Here is a 14,872-nt window from a genome sequence, read left to right as displayed (position 1 = left end):
ATTAATTTGCATTAATAACAATTGTAAGATAACAATAGGAGCCCACTGACTGCGACCCCTTAATGAAACAAGGGTTGTTTTTACAAAGCTTAAAACATCAAAAGATGCAAAATTCTTAAACATGTCAATAACAGAAAGATTTATTTGACTGGCTAGTTCCTTGTACAAGATAAACTATTTATCTTAGCTTAACATCATCCGATAAAGTATGTGGCAATAAAAAAAATTTTCTAAAGAAAGCATTCCAATTTAATTTTAAATTTGAAGCCAAATTGGTTGACTTGTCAAAATTTTGGCAATAATTGATACTGAACTAAATATCATAAGATAAGCTCTATTCACATGGAGTTGGTGGTATGTAGTTATATAAATTTTGAACTTTCTACGAACCCAGCCAAAGAGATATGGAAAATGTTTCAAAGTTTGTTTTAATGCAGTTAGAAATGTTCATTCTTTTCAAAAACGAACAAATTTGAGAATTGAAAACAACACCAGAGGTGTCTAATAATCTTTGATATTTGATTCTAATACTAGCAACAGAATACAGTAATATCAGTTGGACAATCTATTTAGTAATCAAATAGATAGTGACAGGAAATGAGTATCTAATAATAACCAAGAAAACAAAAAGACTTACAAACATGATACAAGTTTTAAGACTTGCTTCTAATTCGTTGAAAATCACTTATTAAAATATGTAACGAACTTTTCAGGGTTGAAGTCTTTGATTTCATTGGCTGTTTTGGTTTCAATCAAATGTGATAAAGAGAGAATGGGCTTGATGGATTTGTCATTAGAATGATGAACAGAGCTGGTAGATGCACACCACATCAAGATTATGACAGATACAGATGCAAAAGGTAAAGCTTGTTTATAATCCTTTGTTTATTGGAGTGAATTTTATGGTCATTTAGTGTTTGAAATATTTTGAGCTATATACTATATTTACATTGTATCTCTGGAAAAGATGAATGAAAACATAATCAGAAAAAATTTACGTTTGAGAGTATCACGTCTGCAAAGTTGATATGTTTACATAAAAAAAATATCAGGCATGAAAAAAGGAATTTATTTTATACATTTTTTTAAACTTCCTTTCGAGAACACTATATTTTTCTCCACAATGTCAGAGTAGAATCAATGATGAGCCAAGTAAGAGAAAGAAAGCAGAATTTGTGATTCAAAGTTTTAACATTTTTATTAACATTTGGTGATAAAAAAAAACATGCAGACTGCAAACTATTTTGTGAATGATAACCACTGTTGACAGTGACACGTTGAGAAATTCGCTGAAAGCACATATTTTTGTGAACAGCTGCCATATCTGTTAATGAGGAAATATTTGGCCTATATTTTTACTGGGTGATCATCTACATGCATACTCGCAGTATGCAGGACAGACAAGCACATACTCTGTGGTTAAAAGGACACAAGAGCATATGCTATATATACTGGGTGGACACCCCCTACATGGAGACCCATCGGTGGAATACCATACATTTTAAAATTCAGGTCAAAGAAACTTACAACAGCAGGTGGTAGGGTCCTATACTGCTCAATAATAGATCTTCCAGGTCCCTTGCTCTCTCAAAAATCAAATTAAAACTTCCATGAGATAAATAATTGTAAACTATTAACCGTCATTTAATTTTACTTTTGTGACTTTGAGCTATTTCATTGGGTTTAATTTTACATTTTTTGGCAGGGAAAATGAGTTCTATTGTTTAGCGTGTTCATGTGAATTTAACAAATTTTACTTATTGGCAAAATTAAAAAAAACAGCAAATAATTATGTTTTCAGTATTACTGCAAATGAAAGAAGGTTGGAAAATCTTGTATGTATGTTTGACAAGAGTTGATATAACGTGGTTATAAAATGACTCTAGTTTTACAAGCCATAATAAATAAGACAAAACCATGCTTTACGACATGAACTACTTAACTGGTTCCGTAAATTTCACTTGCCTCATGGTAAAACACAAGCTTGATTTTGTTTGTTCATTTCATTGACAATTGAATGATAATAACAGTGAAGATTTCACAAATCATTATATCCAACATTTCAAGCATGGTAATTGTTCAATTTATGGTATCTTTGGACATTTAGTACTGGTTGCATTCAGTCAATCAAATCATCAGGAAACATTGGAAAATATTGCAATTTTAAATAATATGCTGGTGAGTTTTTAATTTGTTTTTAGCTCCGCTGTCGACTTTGTCGAGCGGAGCTTATCATATGAGTGATTGTCCGGCGTCGTCCGTGTCAGTGTCAATGTTTTACTTTTTTAACTTCTTCTTGAAAACTACAAGCCTGAATGCTTTGATACTTGATGCATATGTACCTTGGGTAGACCTCTTATAGATTTGTTCATTTCATGATCATATCTTCAATTCTCTAATTTTGGTGAATATTTTTGTCATTTTTGGTAAAAAGTGATATTTTCGACTTCTTGTTAAAAACCACAAGTCCAATTGCTTTGATATTATTACATATATAGGTACTACATGTGGACCTCTCTCAGAATTGTTCATTTTGTAATGATATCTTAAATTATCTAATTTTGGTGAATATTTTTGTCATTTTTGGGAAAAAGTGATATTTTCTCCTTGTTAAAAACCACAATCATTTATGGTGAAAAATGATATTTTTGAATTCTTGTTGAAAACAGCAAGTCCCATTGCATTGATACTATGCATATTGTTCATTTTCTAATGATACCTTCTGTTCTTTAATTGAAATGTGCATTGCTAACAGCTAACAGCTATCTCAGTCGAGAGGCTGCTTGTTTGTATTAAGATTATATCAATGCCACAAAAACAATTTTATAAATAGTGCTCTTTAAAGGATGATTAGAATCAACAAAAGTTCTCCTAAAACATTTCCCATTCTGTTGTATGTGGTGCATTTCAACTACCGAGGGGGTAGTACACATAATTGAAATTGCAAAAAGTCAGATTGACACAAATGATGATGAAAAGATAACCCTTTTTTTTGTTTGGCCTTATAATTATATCTATAAGCGTGCGGAAATCTGTCAATTTGTAAGATTTATGTGTAATCGATTGCCAATATCTCATGTGTTATAAAATTGTATAAAATCTGGCCATTCATTTGAAATGCCTCCCAATTTTTTACACTGTAAATGATTGACAATGGTTCTCTATTGACACCATATTCATTAAATCAATAAAATGCACAGATAAAGGTGGATTTTAGATAAGATTTGGAAATATGACAGAACAACTTCTGTTTTTTTACGTTCAAATTGATGTGAAACAGTTAATCCACTATCCTATACCTCTTTGCAATGAGAAACAAAAATGTGTAATGTTTATTTTAAAATAAATCCTTCTTCATTGCAGAAAACAGTTTTTCTATTCGAGGTGAAATTGTGATTGATATAGTTGAATGTTATGTTTTGTTTTATTTGTTACCAAAATACATAAAATTGATCATCAAAACTTAAATCTATAAACGCCAAACAATGTCATTTCCAGAATATAAAAAGCCACGACTTCCTTGATGTTCTTTAAAAGCATAGTTTATCTTTGCATTCAGAGTTGCTAGTACATGTACACTTCTGCTAGTAGCTAGTTCTGTATATGTAAGACAATATTAAATTTTGCTTTGACATAAGAAAGACTAGTTTCAGCATAATGCTCATTTTACAATATTCACGTGCAATTAACATAAACATAAACCCCCATATCCATTCCTTAATGATAACTATAAGGATAGAACATTGGACAAAAATATGTAATAAAACACTGGTTCAGTGATGTTTTGTGCTCCAAGGCGCCAGGCTAGCGCAATATTTTGACCCTGGTTAACACAGTCTGCAATATTTGATGACTGTATCTGTTAAAAATGTGAACATATTTGATGATCTCAAGTCAAATCTTTCATGGTCATACCGAGGTATGATTATCAAGTTCCCTACTAGCAAAGCTTTGCAACTGGGCAGAATTTAATGCATACTGCAATTCTGCATACTGCAATTTTAAATGCACTATTATCTGTTTGATTTAGTGGTGCAGATGCAACTAAAAAACTTGAAATAAAACATATTGAAATGATCTTTGTTTTGCTGGTTGTGAAAATTGAAGAAAAGATAATAAGCAGCCATAATAACAGTTGATTTATTATTTTTTTGTTATTATGTCTTAACACCAGCATCTTTTGAATTTTGCATGATCAGGAACTGAAGAAAACATTTTTTCGAAAGTTGAACTGATTTGTGATATAGAGTAAAGATGGACTGGTCTGAAACAGACGGACCCTCAAGGGAAACTGACCAACAAGATGAACTGGCATGACACAGATTGACCCACAAGATGGACTGGGCTACGAGACAAACTGACCTGTAAGACAGACTGACCCACAAGACAGACTGACCCACAAGACAGACTGACCCACAAGATAGACTGACCCACAAGATAGACTGACCCACAAGATAGACTGACCCACAAGATAGACTGACCTGTACGACGAACTGACCCACAAAATGGACTGGCCTACGAGACAAACTGACCCACAAGATGGACAGACCCACAAAATGAACTGACCCGCAAGATGAACTGGTCCGAGACAGACTGACCCACAAAATGGACTGATCTGTACGACGGACTTACCCACAAGATGGACTGGCCTGAGATAGACTTACCCACAAGATGGACTGGCCTGAGATAGACTTACCCACAAGATGGACTGGCCTGAGATAGACTGACCCACAAGATGGACTGGCCTGAGATAGACTGACCCACAAGATGGACTGGCCTGAGAGAGACCGACCCAAAATAAGATTCCAACTGCAATTGAGATGTGGTGCTGAAGCTGGTAAATCGGAACCAAATCATATTACAAATGGATTTGGTCCCCTTCAACCAGCTGTAGCATGGCATTCAAACCAACATTGGCACCTAATATAACAAACTAGAAGAAGAGGAGTCTTCTTGACTGGTGAATCCACAAGTTTAATGAAGGCTTTCTACACCTTGACAGACACAGATCAAGTGTGAGAGTAGAACTGGAAAGAGCTGCCTAGAATTAACTGCAAGTATAAGTCGCATAGTCCAAATCTTATTGAATAAAATATATTTGTATATATCATTTTTAAAGGCCACTCCATACATTTCAGTCTTCATAACTGGTGCATCTATGAATAGCTTTGATAAAACTATTTATGCCATAACTCAAATCAAGGGCATGGTTCACATTCATCAATGATGGATATTCTGCCCCTCATACCAGGGAAAATTTAGGCAGTGAATAGCGTCACAGTCCATTCCGATTGGCAGAAAAAATTATGCATATTGTAACTGCAATTATACAGGGCATAGTTTGAATTTTATCGTATTTACCATTTAGAATTCTTTTTCATAATTTGTCTTCCTATATTAGAAGAACTAGTTTCATAAGTACCAATCCCACATGAAATCACTGATCAGTGTTAATTTCCTACACTGGTCATATATATATTTCGTACCTTCAATACCTTCAGCATACAAGAGCTTTATTTTGTTAGCAGAACATGATTTCATATTTTCCCTACAAACAATTTCCTTTACCTCCACATGAACTATCTGATTTAGTCAGTCAACTCCGCCTTAGTAGAAAAAGATCACCCTGGGCTAAAAAGCAATGAAATGTTTGAAATGTACGGTATAGCTCATTAAAGACCAACTGATATGAACCGATCACAACCAATACTGTTTTCTACGTATATGAGCATAATGAAAAGAGTTGGTGAAAATACCCTTTTTCCTATATTTTACATCAAACACATCAACAGTCAATAAATTTATTCTCCTACATAGCATTATGTAAACTTTGTTTTCTAAACTCAAGTATAAAACGAAACTAAAATATTAGTATTGAATTACATAAAACAGAATGACAGATTACACAAGATAAGTGTTATCATTGCCTGTTTCCATGGTAACCATTTTTAAAAAAATCTGCACACCCATCTTCACTGGTTGTTAAAAGCAAAACAATACAGACATCAACTACTTGATTACAATTAGATGGCAACTTACTTATTTAAGGGAAGATATATGTGGGCAAAATTGTTGATGTTTCCTCCATTAAGCAGCAGTTAATTATTCAGCTTAGCAATGCGCCTTTTAATCTCTTCATGTTTTTGACTTTTATTCTTAATTCATACACTATTTATTGTCATAGATACAACCTATGATTACAGCTGTGATATTCAGTCATGTACATCCACTTTGAAATGACACAATCAATCTCAATCTGATTAAAATCTGATGTAGTGTACGGGCTTTAATTATTTTGGCTATAAACTTATTTTAATTTTATTTTTTATTATATTTGTTATTGATGCCCTTTTATCTCATTATTTTACTTTGATTTTGAGATTTTTTTTTTTAATTCCGCCCTACCTACATCTGATCCGACGCCTATGTAAGTCCCGTTCAAATCTTGCGCAAGTAACAGCCAATCACAGCCCCCCTTTTATACAGGCTGTCGGTTGCTTACTTTTCAGTGTATATGGGCAATCTCTCTGTACATTATATTTTTCCCACTTGAATAAACCATTAATAGAAAATTGCTAGTATATTTTTATTTGCAAAAGAAATTCCACAGCATTTTACAATTTTTGTCATTACAAAATTGAATATTTTTTCACTTCCAACAAATGTGTACACTTCCAGATACATCTTCGCCAGCCAAGGTTCGTTCATTCAGTCATCGCTTCAATTTTACATCACTGAGCATAATTATCTAGAATGGAAGCAAAAAAATAAGTAAATCGTAATGATTAGAACACTAAACAGCTATAGTAAACAATGCAAACTGATTATAAATTGTATAACGGTCACCGGCCCACGGCATCCACGCAGAAAATTGGAGCAAACAAATATTTCCTGATCAATTGCGATGTGTTCCAAATAAAAAATATTTTATTCCAGTCCAAATCAGCTCAATTACTTTAATAAAGAGTTATTGTATAATGTACAAAATGTTGATACAATTTGATGAATATTTACAGCTTCAATACCGTAGACGATTTTGGCCCGATCGTCAACAAAACATCACCCGTCTCCAGGGCAGGCGACTGGAAAAAGACACTGGTGTTCGGTCGAATCGGTGGAAACAAAATCAACACTACCAGAATAACTACGCGGAATAACGATCTAAAGTCGAACCATTCGAGTCACAATATTAACATAAAAATGACTTTCGTTGCATTTGACAATCATAAACTTACCGAAAAGCCGTGTTATTCACGGTCGCTAACGTCGGTATAATCCGCCATTTTATTTGAGTGTGTTTGCCACCCGGTGACGTCATCATGAGCACTATAGAAGGAGGGTATGTGATTCGTTGACTAAAATCGTCGATAGTGGGTCTCGTTGAAATCTCGTTACATAGGCGTCGGATCAGATGTAGGTAGGGCGGAATTAAAAAAAATCACAAAATCAAAGTAAAATAATGAGATAAAAGGGTATTAATAACAAAAGTAATAAAAAATAAAATTAAAATAAGTTTATAGCCAAAATAATTAAAGCCCGTACACTACATCAGATTTTAATCAGATTGAATCAAGCTGTAAGTCGAAGAATACACAATTTCACTGGAACTGGAGCTATTTACTACAGCAAGACTTGCAAGAAAATAATTCCCATTACCGGTACTTAGTAGCGCATTTATAGTATCCCTGGCCTTTAAAGAAAATGTCCAGCATTATAATACCATGAACAAACAAACAAGTCAATCACTACTGAAACTACTGATCAGTACACAACCAATTATACTCTCAGTGATCTAACCACACAGAACTCTGGGAAGGAGAATAGTCTCCCACAAATCTCCAACGCAGAGTTGCAGAATACATAAAACTTGAAAATGGTCATCAACTGACTTTCCAACAAAGAACACACAATATTACACACGTAAAGGCAAGGTGATATGCTCATGAATGAGTAACAACTGAAAAAAGTCGCATAAAAAACTCCAAAAACAGGAAAATGGAAAATGTGAAATTCTTTGTTTCTGTGTCTGTCTTTGGTCATGGGGTTAAGCTTTTAATTTTATAAAACTAAAATTCAGTCTTCAAATACACCAAACAAGCTCGGCTGAGATAGCTCCGCTGTTAGCAATGCACATTTCAGTTAAAGAACAGAAGATATCATTAGAAAATGAACAACATGCATAGTATCAATGCAATGGGAATTGCTGTTTTCAACAAGAATTCAAAAATATAATTTTTAACCAGAAATGATTGTGGTTTTTAACAAGAAGAAAATATCACTTTTTACCAAAAATGACAAAAATATTCACCAAAATTAGAAAATTAAAGATATCATCATGAAATGAACAAATTTGAGAGTGGTCCACATGTAGTACCTATATATGTAATATCAAAGCAATTGGACTTGTGGTTTTTAACATAAGTTGAAAATATCACTTTACCAAAAATGACAAAAATATTCACCAAAATTAGAAAATTGAAGATATGATCATGAAATGAACAAATCTGAGAGAGGTCTACCCAAGGTACATATACACCAAGTATCAAAGCATTCAGGCTTGTAGTTTTCAAGAAGAAGTCGAAAAAGTAAAACATTGACACGGACGACGACGGACAATCACTCATATGATAAGCTCCGCTCGACAAAGTCGACAGCTAAAAACTGATTTTTCAATAGCTTCTTGCAAAATGTATCTACTCCTACAAAATTACATATAATAATCTTGGACATAGCTCATTCTACTCAGCTTGAGTGTGGGCACAAAGTTACTATTTGAATTTTTGATATCTTTTTTCATTACCGAGAAATTTGACCTCAAAGTTTGGGTAACTTTTCACCAGTAACTGCTTTTTAACTATTCAGTGATTTTTTTGGCTTGGTAATATCGTCACTAATCGGAAAAAAATTACTGACCCACTACTGTCATGGCAACAGCCAAAAAAATGTATTATCTCCTACCAGTCTTGTAATAGCAGTATTCAAATAATCACGCTTTTTATTTTGACTACATGTAAGTTGCACACAGAGATCACCGGTGGCAAAATATTTACCAACGTAATCCCAATGCAATTTTGAACTTTAAATAAACTGTAAATGCTGCAATCAATCAAAGAATCTAGAAAATACAATCGCAAAATAGCCGGAAAAAATAATTACAACAACAGAATAGGTACTAGTAATAAAGTGAAGTGACTTCTGAAGACTAAATGTTTTTTGCGAACTTCGTATACAGGGCAAGGTTTTAGTTATAAAACGATGTTAGCTTCACGTTCATGTCCCAAAATGGCAACAGCCGAAAACATGATGTTTTTTTTTTGAGCGGAGCGGCTCGCAAACCAGCTTACCGGCTTGTTTATACTGTAAATGAGAAATTAACTACAGAATATAAATTTATGGATTCCTTAACTACTGTAGAATACATTATTTTCGCTATTTTCGAAAATTAATTCCAGCGAAAATAAAGTATTCCACAGTAAGTTATATTCATGAACAATATACACTCATTGAGTTTACTAGAGGTTTTGTTTGTCTTGAAAGTTGCATTGTATGTCTTGAATACGAACCTTCAGTGAGATATGTGGAATGATCAGGAAGGATTGATATTTCAAATTTGTGTAATTTTTCAATTTTTTTCATATTTCCGGCTTGTATTGAGGATGATGTTTCAGGTGTTTGCAAAGTGTGGATACAACTAAAAGATCTTTTTAAAACGTTTAAGAAACTCGCTGGAACCCAGTAATCCATTTTAACACCTGTTAATATGCAATTGCAAAGTATGTTACTTGATACTACAGAAAGTTACAATAAAAGGAAAAAAATATTGATTTTGCAGCGTGTCGTGACTCTTAACTCATTAATAAGGACACAAAACAGGAAATCTGGAGGGTAAATGCAGTTGCAAACAGGAAAAAGCTAGACCACAAAAATATATCATGAAACTCAATTTTCACAAACAACTCACTGAGCTTTAGGCAACAACTGGTATCCATAGTGATGGCAAATAATGATTTGTACGATTCAACAGCAGAAAACAATTATTTAAATTTGTCATGGCTAAATTGTGATGTACGATAAATGCAGTGAAGCTAAAGACTTTTTTTTTCAGGTAAATTTTGGTGCACCATTTGAACTTTTTGAGTCTTTCTATAATTCTTTTTTCATAATTTTTAACCGGTGTCTACATGTCGTAATAAATTTGTTGAAAAAAATACTCCAGAAAAAGTTTGTAAAAGATTATAAAAGTAACTTTGTTATCAAACTTTGAGAAATAAAGGCCAGAATATAGTTCCTATATGGTATAGGAACAGAGACTTCACTTCACCTATGGGAGGGGGGTTGGTGGGACTAAATTATTAGTACTTTATTTAGAACAGTTTTTTTTTTAAATGTATTCATTCTAGCATACTGAATCCACTGATGGTTATTATTATTAATATTGGTCATTATCATCATGAAATAAGCAAATCTGAGAGAAGTCCACCTGAGGTACCTATATGCATAATATCAAAGCAAAGCAAACAGATATTTTCAAGAAGTCAAATATATCACTTCTTATCAAAAATATTCACCAAAATTGGAGAATATCATCACAAAATGAACTAATCTAAGAGAGGTCTACCCAAGTATCAAAGCAATCAGACTTGTTGTTTTCAAGAAAAAGTTGATAAAGTAAACAGTTGACATGGATGCCGACAGACAACGGATGACGGACAAACACTCATATACACTTGGCTCGACAAAGTCAACAGCGGAGCTAAAAATGGCTGCCAGTCAATCATAAGAATAATATAATGTATGAAAAATATATGCAATATATGAAAACATCATGTATTGTCAGTACAAGAGAATAGTTCATGAAATAACCATGCAGTAACACTACTTTATCTGGGTTTCGAGAAAAAGAAAACATCATGTATTGTCAGTACAAGAGAATAGTTCATGAAATAACCATGCAGTAACACTACTTTATCTGGGTTTTGGGAAAAAGAAAACATCATGTATTGTCAGTACAAGAGAATAGTTCATGAAATAACCATGCAGTAACACTACTTTATCTGGGTTTCGAGAAAAAGAAAACATCATGTATTGTCAGTACAAGAGAATAGTTCATGAAATAACCATGCAGTAACACTACTTTATCTGGGACTTGGGAAAAAGAACATCATATAGAAGAATAACATAAATGTCAAAGAAATCACATGATCTTGTTTTAATGTACGCTACCAGCCTGAAGCACATATTAAATTCATGTAGGATGCTTTTTCTTCTTTAGGAAATATCATGTCAGACCTAATTTCAGTGCAGTCTGTTTCATAGAATGACAATAAGTTAAACCTTCTTAAGGTGTTTTAGGTTGCTTGCTGTATACTACTAAAATTTTTTGTAATGCATTCAAATTTGTTTCTTTTATAACAGTGCATGCCAGATGTACTGGCATACCAGGTGTACATTAATTAGCATACAAATCACTGCAATGCATGACCTCAATTTTTGTTTCCTTTGCCATATGTTATATCGAGAAATATATATAATAATTTTGACAAATCGCCTTATTCCTCTTCAATATATTATTTTACACAGATTTCCAAGGTTATTAAAGACAAGGTCTGATAAAACAATCAAGCAGACTTGCTGTATGTATCCAGAATAATAAAGACACTTATTTTTCAAATTATTTAAACAATAATGTATTCCCCAGTGGCTCATAATGAACGACAGCACACTTTGCACGACATTATGGAGTGGCAAAGCCAGTGAATTTTCACTCGTTAAAACTAAAATAATTTGAAAGAAACGACCGAAAACATTCAACAGAATCGCATCTCCATTATATGGGCCATGTAATCTGTATATAACGTCAACGCATTCACGCAACGATTCCCATTCACACACCCAAGCATGATACAGTGTGCAGCGGTCATTTCAACATAACAGTATACAAAAAACTTGGAACTCTCTATCCTACATGATGTTAATTTTGCCATGATCAAGAGGACCAGTGACGTGTCGACAGCTTGCTGTACTGAACGTACCCCATCTTGCTTATAAGCTGAAGTGTGAAATTCCCGCAGCACGTCGGCGAGCTCAACGACAGGAAGGTCTTCAAAATTGGTGGCGTAACACATAATCCCCATTTAGTCTGCTGTGAAGTATTTTTTTCATTTCTTGCATTTTCGAGCATTTTTCATATAGCTCAGTTATTCATTTGATTCGCCTCATAATTTCCCTTATTATTAAATGCCCATCTCTCCGTCTATTTCCTACGCATGGTACAGGGCCTTGATGCTCAATAATGCAATACATTATCGCGAAAAATGTGTGGCATTATAATAACAATGCTATAATATGAGTTTATGCTTGAGGGAACTGTACATTATTACTTGTGTCAATTGGCCCTATACCAAGTCAATATTCAAACCATCTCAACTCCTTGGGGAGAGTACAACCCTTATTGCTGTATTGTATCTGTATAATAACGACACTTATTGTTCATTGAAATCTATTGTGAGTTTATTCCTAAGCATCTATGTACCAAGTTTCAGTGAATCTGATGAGCGGTTGAGATATTGGTGACAAAATTAAACATTGGCTAATTAATATGCAATTAGGTCATTGATGGGCACAGATTTCAATCAAAAACTTAGCAGGTCTGAGCATCATCCAAGAGCATCTATGTACAAAGTTTCATTCAAATCTAATAATTGGTTCTTGTGATATTAGTGGAACAGACACAGATATACATACATGTACACACAGATGCACTAACTGCAAAAACTCCTATTGTGCACTTAGCCATGTTTTCATTTCACAACATGAGTGGAGGAAATAATAAGCATTGTTTTTTTAAACAAACATTTTGATTGGTTGTTAATTTCATCAATGCATTGCCTCATCCAAACAAAAACCATATTACGGTACATAGTACAAGAGTTCACACAGTCTGAAATGAACTGTTTCCGGGTCAAAGCTGTTTTTAAAAAGGTGGAAATACAACAAACTGTGGTTTTTGTTTTGATGTCATGCATTTCAATTTTTCAATATACCAATTTTCCAATACTTGTGCATCCACATAAACTTATTGCCCCGTCCGAAAAATATTTATTTAATCAAAATGTAAAAGCCAAATTTCTATGACAATTTTAAAATTAAAATAAAGGCATGCATTGATTTTTTGAAAACCAATTTCCCCAAAACTGTTGTTTTGTTTCTGGGCCTGGAGATTTAGTAATTCAACAGTGAATGTAGCTGACTACCCTGTAGCTCTGATCATGGAGCTGGAAATCGTCATCTCCATACTGTGATGCAATGCAGCTTATTGTGTGTGATATATACATATACAGGTAATCAAAGATAATACTTCATTCAACTATTATTTCACAGCAGCTTTCATTTCTCTCATCAGGAAAACAAACTGTTAATAATCCTAAGTAACTTTTATCCTAATGTTAGCTAATATCTTTTAATACAAATTGAAATTCCGACATCATTACATCATATTCAAGATGGCAAAGCTGAAATTATAACAGTAGTAATTAAGACATTCATAAATAACAAATTGTGAAATTAATTTACATATTTTAAAACATATCTTTTTAGCTAGCATGTTATTTTAGCTAATTTAGCTAATTCAAGATGCACCTAATTTAAAATAAAGTATATTCTCAACAATGAAATTGTTGACACTTTAGCTAAATTAAGATTCGGTTAAAATTCATGCATGGAGTCAAATTCGCTAAAATGGCATGTACATGTAGTTATTTGTTTTCCAGTATATAAAAAAATATTCACTGTAAAAGTGTGTTGTAAGATATTAATAAAATATATGTCATGTAATTGGATAATTGGTTGCTTGGTTTCAACTATTTTAACATCAATATTATATTTTCAGTGACCTCACCCATTGACAAATGTTCGGTCAAAGGTCATATGCCACGCCCACTCCACCTACCCATTGGTGTACCCTGAAACACAATGCACTGCTTTTTTTTAAGAGCAGTGATTATTTGCTGCATCTTATTTCGCTGCGATGATATAAAGAGAATAATATAATAAATATGAAATACCTTTACACAAATCTTCTGCTCAGTGTAGAAACATCAATCTTCTTTTATACCCAATGGCTTCAAAAAACTCCAAAATACAGCACCGTTTACAAAAAGCTGCAGTCGCTACACGGATATGGCTAGTTAACTAAATGCTCGCAGTGCAATGGTCAAAACTGTGCTCACGCAAAATGCATACAAGATGCACACATGATACAAATCACTACCCAGACGCAATCAGCATCCACACAACATTAACTCAAAGCCACTTATATACTGTAAACATAGACACAACTATACTAATTTATAAACTATACCACACAACAATACATAAAACAAGTAATATAATCTCATTCGCAACCATACTCACAACAAGAGTTCAACAAATATAATACACTGGTGTTGTATACATACCTAGGATTTCCTCTCAAAGCAGCGTGATGAAGTGCGTTAAAACCGTTATTATTTGCTATACATATATCAGCATTCCTCTCTAGTAACAATGTCAGCATATCGTCTCGTTTCTTACTGATAGAATCATGCAAGGGTGTGTCTCCTTCGGTATCCTGTGATTAGACAAGACAACAAGAAAGAAAGAAAGGAATAAACTATCGGTATTGTGCCCTCTGTAGCTACCTTCAAAAACGCTGCCAAGGTATAAACCATTGTGCCCCCTGTTGCTACCTCCAAAAAACACTGCAAAGGTATAAACCATTGTGGCCTCTTGCTATGGCTACAAAAATGAATAAAATCCGAAAAAACAACATAAACATGTCGAAATTACTACAATGTAGCCAAGCATTCATTTAAACAAAATGGCCGCCAGTCAT

The 14,872-nt window shown here is 33.5% G+C and overlaps 1 protein-coding gene, 1 long non-coding RNA gene and 1 other non-coding gene across 3 annotated transcripts in view; 1 reads left to right on the top strand and 2 right to left on the bottom strand.

Moving 5' to 3' along the window:
• Window positions 1-14,872, bottom strand: part of LOC102806896 (E3 ubiquitin-protein ligase MIB1) — a 148,136-nt gene that overhangs the window by 105,131 nt on the left and 28,133 nt on the right. Inside the window, exon 12 of the mRNA XM_085493242.1 lies at window positions 14,457-14,608. Within this exon, the coding sequence (XP_085349368.1) occupies window positions 14,457-14,608 (152 nt within the window). The remainder of the gene's footprint in view (window positions 1-14,456; window positions 14,609-14,872) is intronic.
• Window positions 4,811-4,911, top strand: Mir133 (microRNA mir-133). The gene has a single exon (NR_037542.1). It is a non-coding gene; the product is annotated as a microRNA mir-133 (primary transcript).
• On the bottom strand, window positions 6,568-7,581 carry LOC146732012 (uncharacterized). Its single transcript, XR_014927074.1, has 2 exons — window positions 7,236-7,581; window positions 6,568-6,748 (listed from the first exon to the last, which is right to left on the bottom strand). It is a non-coding gene; the product is annotated as an uncharacterized LOC146732012 (long non-coding RNA).

Source organism: Saccoglossus kowalevskii, chromosome 18 (genome assembly GCF_978046115.1).
Source record: "Saccoglossus kowalevskii chromosome 18, keSacKowa6.1, whole genome shotgun sequence".
Lineage (NCBI taxonomy): Eukaryota > Metazoa > Hemichordata > Enteropneusta > Harrimaniidae > Saccoglossus > Saccoglossus kowalevskii.
This window is presented reverse-complemented; position numbering and strand designations above follow the sequence as displayed.